At 48.1% G+C, this 17,527-nt stretch overlaps 1 protein-coding gene across 6 annotated transcripts in view; it reads left to right on the forward strand.

Annotated features, from left to right (window-relative positions):
* Window positions 1-17,527, forward strand: part of PLXNA4 (plexin A4) — a 394,209-nt gene that overhangs the window by 354,650 nt on the left and 22,032 nt on the right. For all 6 annotated transcript variants that reach the window (XM_069034287.1, XM_069034294.1, XM_069034280.1 and 3 more), the window contains 5 exons: window positions 351-619; window positions 3,019-3,085; window positions 5,030-5,176; window positions 10,595-10,754; window positions 17,227-17,330. In XM_069034287.1, the coding sequence (XP_068890388.1) occupies window positions 351-619; window positions 3,019-3,085; window positions 5,030-5,176; window positions 10,595-10,754; window positions 17,227-17,330 (747 nt within the window). The remainder of the gene's footprint in view (window positions 1-350; window positions 620-3,018; window positions 3,086-5,029; window positions 5,177-10,594; window positions 10,755-17,226; window positions 17,331-17,527) is intronic.

Genomic DNA, 17,527 nt, shown 5'->3' on the forward strand with positions numbered 1-17,527 from the left:
CAGGTTTCTTGCAGGGGTGAGAAAGAAGTTTTGGATGAAATCAGAGTAAGACTTCAGTCTGACTAGAATAACAATATAACAGTGGCACAGTGACACATTAAGGCACTAGAAATCCCTTTTGGATGTACTGTTCAGAGACAGAAACACAGGGTTAGAAAAATCATCTGGATGTGGCTGGGAGTCTTCTCATCATTCCTAATCATTAGATGATGTATGGATTCTCTTCCTGTCTGTCCTCAGCTGGAGGAGCTGGAGTGACGAGAGCACAGATAGCAAAGGGGGTGTGACAATGGGAGGTTTGACAGTGGGAAAATGAGGGAAAGGGAAAAACTCCCTTTCTTCTTGTGCAGGTCCCTGGCTACCGGCAGGAGAGGGTAGAGAAAGGCCTGAAGCTCTTTGCCCAGCTCATCAACAACAAAGTTTTCCTGCTGTCCTTCATCCGCACACTGGAGTCGCAGCGCAGCTTCTCCATGCGGGACCGCGGCAACGTGGCCTCGCTGATCATGACGGTGCTGCAGAGCAAGCTGGAGTATGCCACCGACGTCCTCAAACAGCTCCTGGCTGACCTCATAGACAAAAACCTGGAGAGCAAGAACCACCCCAAGCTGCTGCTCCGCAGGTAAGGATGCCTGGGCATGGAAGGAGCCGGGCTGGGAAGGCTGTGCCCTCATAAACATCGTAATCATCTTTGGAGGTGTAGATCTTGCTCCATCTCCTCCCTAACCAAAAAGTAGTCAATGATAAAAAGTTACAGAACTTATCCACCTCTGGATTTTCATGTGGATCCTCCAGAAAGTTTCGTAAGGACAGAAAAAGCTCAATGCTTAATTTTGAGCTCTTTGCGTGCTTACAATGGTAATTTATGCTTATATTTCCTTTTAACCTGAAAACTCCAATCAGGTTGTGTAGGACCTAAATTAACATCACATACATGGTGTATTAAATCCCTGGTGAGAGGACGTCAACTTCTTCCATCTCCTGCCTGGGACATGGATTTCCCAGCTTTGTTTCTTGTTCCTGAGTTAACTACGGACACATGGAGAGCCTTCAGCTGCATTGTGGGATCTCATTTCTCTCCCAGAGCTGGGAGTTCATGGAAATCAGCAGAAGAGCAGGACAACAGAACTGGTTTCACACAGGGAACAAGCTTGGATTGGTGCTTCTTGGCCTGGTCTAAAGTCTAAACTCCACAGTTCTGTGGGAAACCTCGAATTAGGAATCCACTGCTCTGTAATTAAGGAACTTTCCCTGCCAAGGGAAGTGCTGCCTCTTCCCCCTTTAGGATCAGATTCATCTCCTTTTCACAGACTGAAACAACCCTCCTGGTTCAAGGACCCTAAATAAAATCAGGGGGAGTCTTCTGGAGATGAGTGGCCTTTGCCACTGCTCAGAGCTGACTCTGAGGAGCCCTCAGTTGATTACGATGGATGGCTTGGACACAGAGGAGACCTCTGGTGCCTGCTGGGCTGGGAGGTTTTTCATCTGGCACACAGCCCACTGTGGAGAACCAGCAAAAAAAGGAGCAGAAGGCACTTCCTGGCATTCAGGGCAGCAATGCCAGGGGCAGAGACTGGACTTTGCTTTGGTGTCTGTTAACTCCCTGATGTGATTCAAGTCCTACAGCCAGGCTGGTGACCACCCTCCAGCTGTCCCCAGGCTTCTTGTCTGTGCTTCTCCTCTGATGCTGGATGGCACTGCCTCCTTCCAACTGCCTCCCCCCTTCAATTCCTCCTTCTCCTTCCCCTTTCTCTATCTCTTTGTCTTCCCTTGCTGCTCACTCCTGTCTTGTCCTGAGCAATCCATCTTTCCTCTTTCTCCTTCTCCCAGTTCTCTTTTAACTCAAATCCTCTTTTTTGGAAATGAATCATGGCCTTTGGAAGGACAGCCAGGGAACAAAGAAGGCACATCCACTGTTCCAAACCCTGGAAACACCAGAAGTCAGGGAAGTAAGTCCTGCACTGAGCAGCACCAGAACAGAACATATGAATATCTAAATGCCTTGGGTCAGATGTTGGTGTGAGTGCCTCAGACAGCTCTTTGGAGCAGCTGGATTCAAAGGGAAGGGATGCTTCCCTTCCCTTCCCTCCCCATGAGTCTGTGAAAGGGAATGTTTTGCAGTTTTGGAGGTGTTTGACGGAAGGAAGGCACTGGAAGAAGTGATTTTCCCACCTCACCTGTGTCCAGTGCTCATCCCACATGAAATCTACAGCCCCAAAGAGATTTTCAGGGCAGAGAAAAACAATGACAAGAAGCGAGAACCTCTGCATGGCTTTGGTGAGGGCCAGGACATGGAGGACCCACTTTAATTCATCCAGGCAGGGACTCCTCTTTTTTCTTGGTTTCTCCAAGTTTCTCTAGGTTTCTCTTGGTTTTTCTCCAGTCAGTGCATGTAGTGGAGCCAGCACAGGTTTATCCCATGTTCCTGATGTCCACACCATATTTACAGGTCCGAGTCAATGCTTCTGTAGGAGAAGCTCACCCTGAAGCCTCGAGATGGATTTTTCTTCGATTGAGGACAGAGTGCTCAAGGGCAAAAGGATGAGCTCCGTGTATGTGCCACATTGACACATTGAGGAGAATAATCACTCCCAAATGCCAGGGAGATAGGCAGTGCCAGATAACCGTTCCCTGGAGACTTAGATCTGTCTCTCCTGAGTATTTATACAGCATACTTGACATATGGCCTCGCTCTGAGCTCCTCAGATTTGATGGATTTATCCCCTCTGAGCTCTTTGGAGATGATTCCCTCAAATGTCGTCAACTCCTTTTAGTTGTTGGAGAAACTGAAAAACAGACAAAAAGCGACTTGTAGTCACAGGAGAATCAGCAGGGCAGCAAGGACTTTCCTGCAGGTTTCCTAAATCCAAAACTGAAACAGGGAACTTAGGATGTGCTAAATCCTGATGGTGCCACACCAGACTTCCCACTGGGCAGGAAGATGGACAAGGACAGTATTTTGATAGGACCAGCATGACTAACGCATTTCCAATTTGCTTTTTTCTCCCTGGTCAACTTTAGGACAGAGTCTGTGGCTGAGAAAATGCTCACCAACTGGTTCACCTTCCTCCTCTACAAGTTCCTCAAGGTAAGAGGAGCAGCATGCCTGGAAAAACTGCTGCTTTAATGCATTTCTTCTTGGTGAAGTTCAGTTGGGGTGAAAACTTGCCAGATATAAAGTTAAAGGCTTTTTTTTTGCTTCTGGAAGGAGGTCACTGCCTAATAGGAGATGGGCTGTTTTCTGACCCAGGGAGAACAAAGAAGGATGCTTCGTTAGAGAGGCAGCCTGTTGGTCTCTCCCTTGTACAGAGGTGGAATCTAAGGGTCAGTGCCGAAATGGGGAGGATTTCAGAGCCTGACTGACACCTGTGTGGAAAATGCTGTCCTTTTACCAGCAGACTGAGGTCTCCATCATGTGGTGACCCATATTTTCAGTGCACAGTGGAATGAGATCTCCTTCCACCCCAGCTCAAAGGCAGAACTGAGACCGAGCCCCAGGAGGAGTGGAGGGACACTCGTGAGCAAAGCTGTGTGAAAGAACTTGAGTGGAAGAATTTGAGGCACTCCCTGAGCTCTCTCATTCCTCCTGGAAGGTCTCCTTGGGGTTTGTGCAGTTAAAAAAGTCTTTCAGTCTTTGAGCCCTGCCACTGACTGCTGGGGGATCCAATTTCCCTTTGGGGACCCACATTGAGCCTCAAGAATCTCAATTGCCAAGGCACCAAGCTCAGAGCCAGCCCTTTTGGAAGGAGCTGAGCTCTGCACCTCTGCCCCACTCCCACTGCAGCTGCTAAATATCCTCCCACCTCACATCCTCATTTGGACAGAATAACCACCTCTGCCTGGCAATTCAAGGCTTTACAAATAAAACCCAATCCCCCTGAGCCTTCCCCAGGCATGACCAGTTCAAGGACGAGCACAGGGGAAAGTTTTGAAGGTCCCTGGAAGGTAATTTCAGTGACTTCAGTATCAGATCCCCGCTTTCAGCTGAAAGGAAAGGATATAAGGAGGTGACTCTCTAAAGAGCTGCTTTTGTAATAGGCTTTTTTCACCCCACTCAGCTACTTGTCTTCTTGCCTTAGCCTGAACAGAGGCCTGATAAGGGCAGGAGACAGGCACACAGAAGCAATATGCTGCTGGCAGATAAGCTAATTAAGTGGGAGACAGGTGTAGGGACTGAAAAAGGGGCCACTTTGCTTCCGATTTTTAACTTGTTTTCGCTGGGATTTATACCAGAGGAAAATGACCTCGCTCGTTGAGTTGGGACACAAGAGGAGAGGGCGAGGAGGGGAGGAAGAAGGAAGGGATGAAGGGGAAGGGAGGCAGGAGCAGAAAGGTGGGCAGCATGGAACTGAGGGAGGGCAGCAAGGGAGGAAAAGTGTCAGAAGAGGACAGCAGTGAGTGGGAATGATGAGGATAATTAGGGACAGATGAGCTTTGCTGTGCCTGCCTGGGGCTGCTAGTTGCTGTCCTGTGCTGGGCCCCACACATCTGTCACCACCACACAGGTCCAGGGACACATCTGCCTTCAGCATGAGAGTGCTCAGGGAGTCTGTGGACTCCAACCAGACACCCAGGGTGGGGCACCAGCCATCCATCTGCCTTTAAAACCTGCTTCCAGGTCATCAGGGACCTATCCCACCACCTGCTCCAGGGCAAAGCTCTGGCCTGGTGGCAACCACTTGAACAAACCCAGCATTGCCAGGGAACAACGACACCTTTGTCCCATGACAGGACAGTCACAGAGTCACAGAATATCCTGAGCTGGAAGGGACCCACAAGGATCATCGAGTCCAACTCCCAGCCCTGCACAGGACCATGCCCAAGGGTCACACCATATGCCCAAGGGCTGGTTGCACTCTGGGGAAGTGGAGGGTCACCTCTGATCCTGTGCTGTTGGAATAGACTGGTTCCCATTGATGTATCCGTCATGAGTGATTTGGGATGGCAAACCAAGGCAGTCACTGGGATGCCCAGGCTGGATTCTCAGTTCTGTCCTCTAGTTTCACCTCATGGTTACCTTTCATCCCTGCAGGAGTGTGCTGGAGAACCTCTCTTCTCCCTTTTCTGTGCCATCAAGCAGCAGATGGAGAAGGGGCCCATTGACTCCATCACAGGGGAGGCCCGGTACTCGCTGAGTGAGGACAAGCTCATCCGACAGCAGATCGACTACAAGACCCTGGTGAGTGCTCTGGGCACCCCTTCCCATGGGCTTGTCCAGAATCTTCTGGCTAAAGGGGATTTAGAGAGCAGAAGCCAGTGATTGACCCTCTGGGATGATTTGTTCCTGTATCCCAGCAGGGAAATGCTGCCGAAGGCTGACTATTAAAATTAAATATGTGTTTCTCCAATGAGGATTTCAGCATCAAGAAACAGTTAGAGGTACACAGTGCAGGGACCTATTAGGTCAGCTCTAGAGCTGGTGCATCCCTCCCTCTTGAGAAAGAACAAGTCAAAGTAAAAGGAACTTGATTTAAAGATTTCAAGGGGAAAAAAAATCCCTGTCACTGAGCCATTTGCCTCAAAATGGAATTGTCTGCATGGTGCAAGATACACGTTGCATATGTGCAGCTTTAGCTTCCGCTCTGAGATTACAGCCTCTTCCCACTTGATTAAAGAGCATCAATTAAAGAGCATTAGATATGTCTTCTTAGTGTGTTTGTGGGCCTTCCTTCTTTCCTGGGTGCATTAAATCCACTGAGCTTCTAAGTCTCTGCTGGGTGAAGAGCACTTTCTAAGCCTTCAATGATCCTTGTAATTTTTCTATTTCTCATCTTTATTCTCAGCAAATCCCAAATTTTAGGACAGTCAGAAGATGCTCTAAATGGATCACATTACTTTATTTGCACTTTCAAACTAGGGACATTCATTTCACTTCGCTCCAGATACCTCTGAGAGCCGAGTCCAATCACAGAATCATGGGATGGTTTGGGTTGGAGGGGAACCTAAAGATCATTTAGTTCCAAGTCTTAGACCTTAACCTGTCTTAGACTTTAGCTCAGGTGGGCTGATGCTAGAAATGCCCTTTTGTGTTCTTTAACTCCAGTCTAGAGCTGAGATTTGACTGAATCCAAGTCTGACAAGGGGATGGACTTAATTCTTAAAGAAGGCCAACGCTTTATTTTGCATATTAAAAACGTGACTTTCCTACTAAATTGGCAGCATGGTGCTTGTCTGCTGTTGCATGTGGTGGTCTAAAAATTCAGAGGACTGATCACACATGGAGAAAATGAGCAGAAGGGAGAAAAAATGCATCCACAGAGTGATCACTTTCACCGAAGGAAATCCCCCCGATCCTTTTAGGCTTGATCTAAAGCAGCCAGCAAAGGGTAGTAATTATACATCAGGCTGAACAAAGCTCTCCTCCGCTGGCTTTGTGCTGTTTGATGACAATCAGCTCTCCCTCTTACATCTCAAGAGCAGACAAATATATCCCGATAGGAATCTCAGCAGATTTACAGAGATCGGCTCTGGTGAAGGAGATTAAGAAGAAGCAGAAGATGAATAGGATTGTTCTTCATTTCTGTTTCTCTTTATTTCTGTTTTATTTTGTCCTTCCTCTACCTTCCTTGAGGTGCCTGACATCTTTTATTAAAAGTATAGAGTAATGAAATAAATCAAGAACTGATTCAGTGTTTGTAATATGGGAATTCCCACAGAAAAATGGAGAGAGACTATTTACAGAGGCCTGGAGTGACAGGACAAGAGGGAAGGCCTTCAAACTGAAAGAGAGTACGTTTAGATCAGAAATTAGAAAAAAATTCTTCCCTGTGAGGGTGGGGAGGCCCTGGCACAGGTTTCCCAGAGAAGCTGTGGCTGCCCCATCCCTGGAAGTGTTCAAGGCCAGGTTGGTTGGGGCTTGGAGCAGCCTGGGATAGTGGAAGGTGTCCCTGCCCATGGCAGGGGGTTGGAATGAGATGATTTTTAAAGTTCCTTCCAACCCAACCCATTCTACAATTCTATAATTCTCAGAAGGTTTTCCTATGCTTGGCTTTTTTTGGGATCTTTCTCCTTTTTCTCCACCAAACCTCACTGTAAGAAAACCCCATGGAACTTTCCAGCCTAATCTGGAAGGGAGAGAAGGATTTCTGTCCCTGGAACAGGAACTGTATAGATGTCCTGGTCTCAGGAAAAACCATTCAAACTCAGAACCAGGGTCACCATGTGAGTGATCACAAACTGTGACCTTTATAATTTAAATGCCACTAATCTGTAGTGGAGATCAGGGTTTAGCTGAGCCAAGCTTTGCATGTACACAGACACTTAGAGACAGCTCATGGCTGGGAGGGCTGGCAGATAAAAAAAAGCCCAAGGATGGAGTAAAAGGTCAATAAACACAAATCCAGAGAAATGAGATGTCCCAAGGTCACACAGAGTCAGGGGGAGAGCAGGGCTCGGAGATTATTTCTCTGAGCTCCCACTCCCATTCCTTGCCATGATGACCCCACAACTGGTAGGACAAAAACCTCAGTGAGTGACAAAACAGCTGTGCCGAGTGCTGGTGTCCTCTCAGTGACAAAATAGCCACATCCTTGGGTGACCCTGAAGCCCAAAGGAAGGTGGTGGGTGATGGATCGGCACCAGTGACTGTGTAGGGGATCAACATCACAAAACTTCCCTCAGAGAGACCAATCCTGTAGGACTACAACCCAGGCCATCAAGGGGTCTCTTCCCCACCAGCTGACATCAAAGACTGTGTTGAAGTCTCTGAGCAGCACTGCAGGAGCAGTGGGATATGTTCTCTGGCTTGTTTGTTATGAGTACAGAGAAAAGATTCATGGTCCACATGAGAACACCTTGGAAAACTCCAATGGAAAGATGGTGTAAAGCCTGGGGAATATATGCCAAAGCCACTGTGCTCTGGGAATGGGATTGGCTTCCATAACTGGTGTTTGAATTCCCTAAAATGTTGGAGGGAGACCCTTGACAGTCGTTGTAATGGACACACAGGAGTTTAGGAGTTGTCAGCGGTGACCAACTGCCCCATCTGTGCTTGAAACACAAGAACAGCCCTTTGAAAAATTGCCTTCCCTGCTCCATCTTCTTCCAGCTGAGCTGGAAAAGAGGAAAGTAAGGCTTGCTGTAGTCAGGGTGTGAATGAACGTGGTTCACTCAGGCAGAGTTTTCCTGACTCCTTCTAAAGCTGGCACTCTGTGAAATTCAAGGATAACCAAGAGCAAATCACCATTGTCACCTTCCAGCTGGACGGTGAGTTCTGGTGTGGGGGACACTGGTCAGCACCTGCAGGAGATGTTGGGTCTTCTCCACCAGGTGTTGGCCTGGCAGGGCAGGTCAGATCATTTTAGAGAACACCAAGTGCCTTCTGTGGGGGACTGAGCCAAAATCCAGCTGTTTGTATCGGAGATTTATCACACCACAGAGCTTGTCCTAACTGGCACCAGCTCATTTTAGCTGAGCTCAGACCACTGAGAGAGTAACCTGAAGAGTGACTTGGTCCCCAGAACCAGGTGTGCCCCCAAAGAGCTGTCCCAGGCTGCCATCACTGCTCCATTTCCCTACAGCTGTGGAATAGAATAGTTTAAGCTGGTAAACATCTTTGAGATCATCGAGTCCAACCATAAACTAAACACCAGTACGGGCTCTCAGCAATCAGGTGGGATTTTCTGGATGTACTCAAGGAGTTTGCAGAGGAAGAGGTTTCTGTGGGCTGGGAATGGGCATAACCCAGGAGGACTGCAGAGGGCAACACCAACTGATGACCTTCAACATTGGATTCATTTCAACAGTGCCTTTTATGTACAATTCTGTGATCCTTCAAGATGAAAGATGCCCCAGAACTGTAAATCTGTGCCATTATTACTATCTGAATTGATGCTTTTTCAATACTTCTGGAAGTGACATATAAATAATAGCATTATGATCTAATCAATATCTCCTGTTTACATCTCCCCTTTCATCCAGCAAGATCACAGAGCTCTTTGTAAGCAGTATCTTCACAAGTTCCTCTTAGTTGAGCATAACATCACCAAAAGGAGCCTGGTGAGGGAGTGTGTAATTAGACTGATAGGATTTCACCCCGTTTTTGAGTTCCCACTGCATTTTAGGAGGTGAAGATGGAAGGTGGTGGAGAGTCCAGCACCTCTTGCATGCTACAGAAGGGAATTTTAGTCAAGTTAAAATTTGTCTAAGGCACCAAAACCAACCTATCTGCACTTGTAAAAGTGCCACAGGAACATTTAATGACCATGTACAGCCTGGAGCATCAGTGAACACCCCTTTCAAGTGCAAAGGTGTGCTAAGTTTATAAAACTTTATAGACTTCACACTTCTGCAACCAGAAATGGTCAACAGAGACACAGCCAAGGGTTAGCAGGGACACTGCTGTTAAATACTCTGTGTTTAGGTATCCCTCCTCACCACATGCTTTGCATTTACTCTTGGACAGAGTGGAGAAAATTAAATTTTCCTTCTGAGAAAGGAGAGGCCTCTCCATCTGGGCGGATTTTCTTCTGTATGTGAAAGCAAAAGTTGATGTTGGTTTGTGTTTCATTTTTTAAGAAGCCCTGCATTTCAGATTAATAACATTCCTTTGAGAAGGCTCTGCTCAGTTCCGTGGTGTGCAGATGGACAAACTTAAGGCTTTTCATTGGAATTATCAAAACCAGGTGGCAATGCAAGGAGGCCACTCCTGAACGAGGTCACCTTGACATCTCAATGAACATTTTTTACTGAAAGCACCAGGACCTCAGCTGGTGTTCACGGGTTTTCTGTTATTAAAAAGAAATTCTTCCCTGTGAGGGTGGTGAGGGCCTGGCACAGACTGTCCAGAGAAGCTGTGGCTGCCCCATCCCTGGGAGTGTCCAAGGCCAGGCTGGATGGGGCTTGGAGCAGTCTGGGATTGATGCCATGATATTTTTTGCCTTTTCTTTTATACCCCTGTAATACCTTTTTACAACTTCTGTATTCCTAGTGCTTTTTGCCTCCATTCTTGGACTTGTTTGTCAAGCTAAGAGATTAAACATTTTAGAAGCTTCGTAGCCAGGGATCAGTGTGCCCCAGAGCCCAAGGTCCTCTCCAGAACACATTCTGTAAACCAAGATAGAACCATCCAGGGGAAGGTTCCTTGGGGAGGGGGGCTCACTTGAGCCTCTCATTGGGGAATCTTTGATAGATCCGCTAATTAGTAAAACCTATAATGTTATACCCAATCTTTTGGGGTGGGCATTTTTTGTGGGGTGCATTTTGATGCACATGACCTGGACGTGTGCATCTAAGGATCCTTAAAATAAATCCCAAGGTAAAATCCCTTTTCCCCTTCTAACTGTGTATGACTCTTGATTTTAAGACCAGGAAAAGGCATCAGGATAGTGGAAGGTGTCCCTGCCCATGGCAGGGGTGGAATGAGGTGACCTTTGAGGCCCCTTCCAACCCAAATCCTTCTGTGGCTCCATGATTAAGCATAATGAAGATACCCCCATGTGAAACCACATCTCTGTGCCCTCTTGAGGGAGGGAATACTCTTGGCACCCATTTTTCCCACTCTTGCACCCTGCATCCCTCTTGTAGGATGCAAACACTACAAGGGGGGCAGCCAGAGGGTTCCTGTGCTGCTGCGAAATGTGTGGTGCCTCTCTCTCAGGTGCTGAGCTGTGTGAACCCCGACAACGTGAACAGCCCCGAGATCCCAGTGAAGATCCTGAACTGCGACACCATCACGCAGGTCAAGGAGAAGATCCTCGATGCCATCTTCAAGAACGTGCCCTGCTCCCACCGGCCCAAAGCTGCTGACATGGACCTGGGTAGGAGATTGCTCCCGGCCAGGGGGGAAAAGGGCAGGGGGGAGATGGCCAAACTCCATCCAGACACTTTGATGGGGCAGGACCACCTAAAAACAGAGAGTAGAAAAGAATAAGGGAATAAAGGTAGGTATTTATTGAAGGGCCTCCCTGGAGAGCCAAGAGGCTACACCCAAGATGGACCCTGGGTCACGGGTTCTTCACTCTTTTATAAGTTTGGTCCATTTGCATATCAGGATCAATTACAAATTACAATTACAAAGTTGATGATGTAACTACCCCAAGATTTCCCTCCCCTTCAGAGGTCTTAGTTTACATATTTTGGGGCCTGGAACAATCTAGGTGTCCCTGGAGAGCAAACCTAAAGTGGCTTTTTATGTCTAACCAGCATAAGAGAACAGCAGCTAACAGGCCACAAGAAACTTCAGAGTAACACACTAGGCAGTACAGGATTTGAACAATATAGAAGTTAAAACCTAAGGCATCACTCCAGACCCTCTTCAAGGCCGAGGAGGGACAGTGACAGGGCAGAGGGGACATTATGTTGGTGTTTATGCTCCTGATTTAGGAAATCTTTGGCCCTGAGGACTTAAAAAGACCAGTACCCTGCTTTTCTGCCCACGGAATTCATCTTGGACAAGGTACTGGAAAAAACACGAGTAGGACTATTCTTTTTCTCTTGCCAAAGACCCCTGGAAAAAGGATACCTGGAGTGAGGATGCTGGGAGGAAAGGGTGTCTGAATTTGGGGTCCACAGGCAGGTGTGGTACCACCACTAAGAAAAAATGTAGAAAAATCTGCTCAGGGCATTGCTGAGGTGTCTGGTGGAGGGCTGGGGACTCCACTGTGGCTGAATCTGCCAGAATTTGCTCTCAGTGACCTTCAGTGAAAGAGACTGGGCTGGAAAATGATGGAGTCTATAAAACCAGCTAAGCTGTAGAGGAACCAAAAGGAGAAGGAGTGGACCGAGGCCAAGAAACAATTCACAGCAATAATGAAGGCAGGAATGAGAGGTGAGGGATTAAAGTTAAGTGTCTGAGTGCGTGTATGTGTAGGGGAGGGAGGAGTTCCTGACAGAAACTGCTCATGAAAAGCAGTTAGAATAACGAAACAAGCTGCCAAAACCAGCAGCAGTAAAGAACAGATCATGTACATCATCCAGAAAAGACCCACAACGGCTCTGGAGCTGCTGTGAGTCGGCAGGGGAGGGGTGAGAGGTGGGGTGAGTGTGAGGAAGGCAGGGCAGGGTGCCAAGGCACAGCAGAGCAGAGGAGTGGGGCTCACAGCCACATCTCCTGACCTCACAGCCCAGTTCCTTCAGATCTCAGACTGGGCGCAACTGGGAAGTGTTCATTCTGCTGAGAAGATGAAGGAGGCGCCCATAATGAGATGCAGGAATTTCACTTGCATATTGTAAATACAGGGATAAATTGGGTTCCACTGTAGCTCTGAGAACGAGAAGTTTGTGTGTGCAGGGTCCCAGCTGGAGCCTGACAGTTCTGCATCCAGAATTGCTGCTGTTCTAAGAAATATTGACCTCTTCAAGACCAGACTGGACAGGGCTGGAAGCAACCTGGTCTGGTGGAAGGTGTCCATGGCAAGGGGTTGGAACTTTAAGATCCCTTCCCATCCAACCCATTCTGTGATTCTATGACCTCCTGAGTGCTGCTGAGGAGCAGAAAGTTCCAGAAGGTTGGTATGAACATGTGCACCCCTCAGAGGACAGGCTTGCCCACAGTGACAACAGACTGGCTAATGAGCAGCTCTGGCCAGGAGCACTGATGATGCAGCTGGGGGGAAAAACAATTAAAATACAAGTACAAACCCCTTATCCAGCGGAAGAGTCTCACCAACAGCAATGCAGATAACACGGTGGGAGGAGCGGGGCTGGCATGGCTGAAGCAGGAAGAGGATCCACACACCCAGCCACAGCTCCATCCCAAGCTTTTCCACAAGGAAAAGATGCTCGTTGGCACCTGGCATCCTTCAGAGGCGCTGAGGGCAGCAAGGGAGAGCAGAAAGCACTGCTGGCCCTCAGGAATCATCACAGAGCTCTCAGGATCAGCCTGCCCTGGGCTGGGTGCTCAGGGCTGCAGAGGGGCTGGAGCAGAGCAGGGCAGAGCAGATGGCAGCAACCTGGCCTTGAAACCCGTGGCTTTCAAACAGCAGCATCATTTCCTGCTCCCATCACCATTTTCTGGGCTTTCTGTCCACACTCAGGCCAGATTGGCCACACGGCAGAAAGCAAACAAGCTAATGAGCTGTTTTGAGCTGTTAAATGCAGGGTAGCTGCAGGCAGAGGGACTTGTGTGTGTCGCAGATGTCACAATGTTTGGCAGTTGCCCAGGCAACTCCTGGAGGGGGTTGTCAGCTGAAAGCCCTCATTTTGGACACCCTGAGGTTACATTTTAGTCCAAACCCCCAAATTGCAGCCCTGTAAGTAAAGACTTCTTTCCACAGTGGCGATTTTTGTTATTATCATTTTTAAAAGATCTCTCCTCACATGAAACACCCCATCTTTGGGAAAGCATAAAGGTGTGAGGATCACAAAACAGGAATTTGGCTTCATGCTGAGGCATTTGCTCTTCCCTGGGTTTCGGGTGATTTTTGAAAGGTGGTGCTGAGGTGGTGGGAGCTGCTGGCTTGGCTTGCACTCACTGATGCTGCCTCAGGTTCACTGTGGACCGTGTCAGGTGAGATTTCACCACCTCACCAGCCCTGCAGTGCTGGGATGTGGGATTCATTTAAGCTGGAAACATTTAAACTGGGTCTAACTTTAGTACATATAGGGTAAGACAGACAGTTTGCATGTGTGTCTCCTGAAGATAGGCTGGGAGAGCTGGGGGTGCCAAGCCTGGACAAGACTCCAGAGAGTCTTTAGAGCACCTTCCAGTGCTTGAAGGGGCTCCAAGAGAGCTGGAGAGGGACTTTGGACAAGGGCCTGGAATACCAGGACAAAGGAAAATGGCTTTAAAGGGAAAGAGGGGAGTTTTAGATTAGATTTTAAGAAGAAATTATTTACTCTGAGGATGATGAGGCCCTGGCACAGGTTGTCCAGCGAAGCTGTGGCTGCCCCTGGATCCCTGGAAGTGTCCAAGGCCAGGTTGGACAGGGCTTGGAGCAGCCTGGGACAGTGGAAGGTGTCCCTGCCCATGGCAGGAGTGGGACTGGCTGATCTTTAAGATCCCTTCCAACCCAAATAATTTTGTTATTTGGTGCTTCACTCCATACAAATATTTCCCAGGCATCTTTCAGCTCCATGTTCTGAGATGGAACTTTTATTCCCAGCACAGGTGACCCTCTCTCCACCCCAGAAACAGAGCTGAGTTTCTCCTCTCTTCCTAGACCTGGATCAGAGGGAAGGCATGAGGGAGGTGTAATATTTTCTCTAGGATTTGAGGTGCAGGGTGACATCTCCCCACCTTCCATCTCCTCATAGGGTCACTCCCTAGCTGGGCATTGCTGCAGCTCAAAAAAGCACCTCTTTGTCAAAGGCCCCTGGAATTTCCTTTTTCCCAGTCAAGTTGAACAGAAAGGTTGTTTCTTAAAAAAAGGAGGGGAAAAAAAAAAAAAAAGGGAAAGAAGAAGTAATTCCTGTGTGCAATAAAAAGATACACTATCTGCTGAATGAAATATAAAGGCTTCACAGCAGCTGTCTCCTGAGTTTGCATTTACCACTGCTCCTGATTGGAAGGCTTGATAAAGTTAATGGGATTTTTACCTCACTCCCCCTCTCCTCCCTCTCTCTGGAAGGTGGAAGTGAAACAAATTGGATTGGAGTGTGTCTGTCCTTTGTGCCGGCTCAGAGGAGTGCTCAGATCCGAGCAGAGAGGGGACAGGGTGCTGCCAGCGAGGACAAAGCTGACAGGGTTCACTCAGTGCTGTGAAGATGGATGGCAGGGTCACCTTTTCCCCATTCCCTTTGCATTTCCCTGCAGATCCTTCTGTGACCCCCTGAGCTCACGGAGAAGGGGAGCAGTGAGACCAGGAAGAGTTGGGGACAACTGAGGGTCCTTTCTGTGTCAGAGCTCAGGTGCACAGTGAAGTATCAGAGATGAAGTGATTTGTGTTTGGGCAGGGAAATCAGGCTGCAAAACTGAAACTGGAAACTCTAAGCCTGCCCTGAAGGTTTTCCTCCTTGTCTTGTGCAGTCAGACTGGCCCTGACTCTTCCTCACACAGGAAGGCCAAGGGAAAGGGCTCAGGAATGCTCTGTGTCTCTGCAGGAGCACATAAGGCTTGAGGGCACATCTCAGGATGTCCCTGGAGCAGAGGGAAATCTGCTCTGAGCACCTTGTCCAGCCCTTGAACACAAATAAAGCCCAAAATGAGAGAAGCTGTGCTCGCCCTCAAATCAGAGCCCAGTGCAACACCAAGAACCCGTGCATCCCTCCCAAAACATGAGTGTGTGTCTCTCCAAAGATGAGCCAGCAGAGGAAAGAACCACAGGAACATGCAGAGAGCCATGAAGGGGACAGGTCAGAGTGACACTCTTCCCAAGAGACCACGAGGAAGGCAACAAGAGCCCTTCTGTGACAGCAGAATTGCCTTTGGCGTTGAGTGGGGCACTTTCTAAGAGCACCATTTCCCATCCCAGCCCAAACTTCAGCATTGTTTGCTATTCTAAGCAGTTTCTGGGACCTGTTAGATCCCAGGAATCTGATCCAGGTGGGAATGAGCAGAGAGCATCATCCTCAGACTCCACAAGGGTGATGTAGGTGAGGATCTGAGGAGCTGGAGTAGAAGAAGGGCAGTTCAGGATCAGTGCTCAGCCAACACAACCTTCGCTCACCCCGAGTATCTCCAGCCAAAGCAACACCCAGCAATAAACACAGCTGCTGACCTCTTCCTGCTAATTTAAATGAATAATAAAGGCAAGTGCAACTTTCCCATTGCATTTTAATTATGTGATAAGAAAAGTGCTGAAACCAAAAGAAATTTGCAACGGTCCTTGCATTTTTATATTAGGAAAAACAAGCAAGGGTGGCAGGTGATGTCTCCATATCCAAGAGTTCATTTTAATTAACTCCTGCAAATGAATGGACTTTTTGCTGTGGTTCTGGCTAAGCTGTATTTGGTTGGGTCACCGTGACTGAAAAGTGACAACCAAGAGGAGAGCTTTGAATGATCCAGGTTGCCTGTGATGAAGGCACAGCTTTCCCTGACAGAGCATTTTTCTCCCTTTGGCCATGGTTATGTTTCCCTTGCTTTAGGCAAGTCTGTGAGTCCTCTGTGAGGAAAGCTGGGGCAATCCTCCTCAAGACTCCATGATCTTAGAAGTCTTTTTCACCCTTAATGATTTTATGGAGTGTTCTTCAGGATTTGAGCAAAAAATGGTACCCTGAGAAGTGAGGGGCTGCTCCAGTGCTGCAGGAATTAATCAGTCAGGGTTGAGGTTGGACAAGTGGCAGAAGCAGGAGCCCTTCTGCCCACAGGCAGGTGCTGAAGGCTTGTAAAAGCTACATCCTCCACGGAGCCCAGGTTGGATCTGTCCCTAGCTTTTCCCCCTATTGTGCCTCTGCTATTGTTGCCTAATATCAAAAGGGAAAAACTCTTGCAACAGTGTTAAAATACTAAAATAAAAAGCAGACTTTATCTGGAAGCTTCCAGGTGTTCCAGTGGTCATGGTTACACTCAGTTTTGTATTTCTACAATTTTTATAAGTTTAGCAAATTATCATATCTAACAAACTTTGGCCAATTAGAAGAGCGGTTGGTTAGGTAATTTTTCCCTGGGTACTGCCCCGTTGGAGTTGGTCCAGGGCTTCCTTGCCCCATTTCTTGTTGTGTCTTCTCAGATTCTGGTTGGAAAACAAAATGTTCTTCTTGTTGGTCCTCTTCTTGAAAATAAGCCTGAAGAGTATTTCAGGAATGTGTTAGAAGCTTAGCTTATCATCCTAAAATCTAAGAGGAAGGGAGCTCCTAGGAGCTATGTAACTATGGAACTACAGCGCTACAAACATATGAAAAATATATAAAAAGCAAAAATCTGTAGGCATCGCTATGCCTGTACCTAAGGGCTTCCTGCTCTGCATCAGTGGATTTGAGATGGAAGAAGCATTTTGGGAGCACCAAGATGCATGAGCTGAGCCCAGCACAGGCTCTGTGCCAAACCAGACACTGCTGTGCCCAGGAGAGCCCTCTCTGGGCTGGGTCCTGTCAGGGACACGGATCTCAGGCACCGCTGAAAGCTCTGTCTGTGCTGCCAAAGGAGAGGGGACCAGGATTTCTCTCCCTGGAACAAGGGACATTTGCTCCTGTCCCATGGTGATGGCAAGCGTAGGCAAAGACAGTCTGGTCTTGGAAACAGCCCTGTTGGAGCACGAGCAGAACTGTGAGTAAATTAAAAGTTAAGCCCAGTGAGTAATCAGGGTGTAGAGGTGACGAGTGATGTGCCCACACACGTCTGCGTGGATTCTGGGCACAGGGATTGCCAGGACCCTGTCCCTGCCTCATTCGTCCCCGTTTTCCTTGCAGAGTGGCGGCAGGCAAGCGGGGCGAGGATGATCCTTCAGGATGAGGACATCACCACCAAGATAGAGAACGACTGGAAGAGACTCAACACGCTGGCACACTACCAGGTGACTGTGGGAGAGGGTGGGTAGGTGTTAGATCTTCTTTCTGACAAAATAGAAAGGAAAATATTATTCTCTTGCCTGGGGAAGTGGTGGAATCTGCACTCCTGGATGTGTTCAAAAAACTTGTGGATGTGGCAGCTGGGGACATGGGTTAGTGGTAGCCTTGGCAGTGCTGGGCAAACAGTTGGGCTTGATGATCT

Source organism: Aphelocoma coerulescens, chromosome 1A, assembly GCF_041296385.1.
Source record: "Aphelocoma coerulescens isolate FSJ_1873_10779 chromosome 1A, UR_Acoe_1.0, whole genome shotgun sequence".
NCBI classification, from domain to species: domain Eukaryota; kingdom Metazoa; phylum Chordata; class Aves; order Passeriformes; family Corvidae; genus Aphelocoma; species Aphelocoma coerulescens.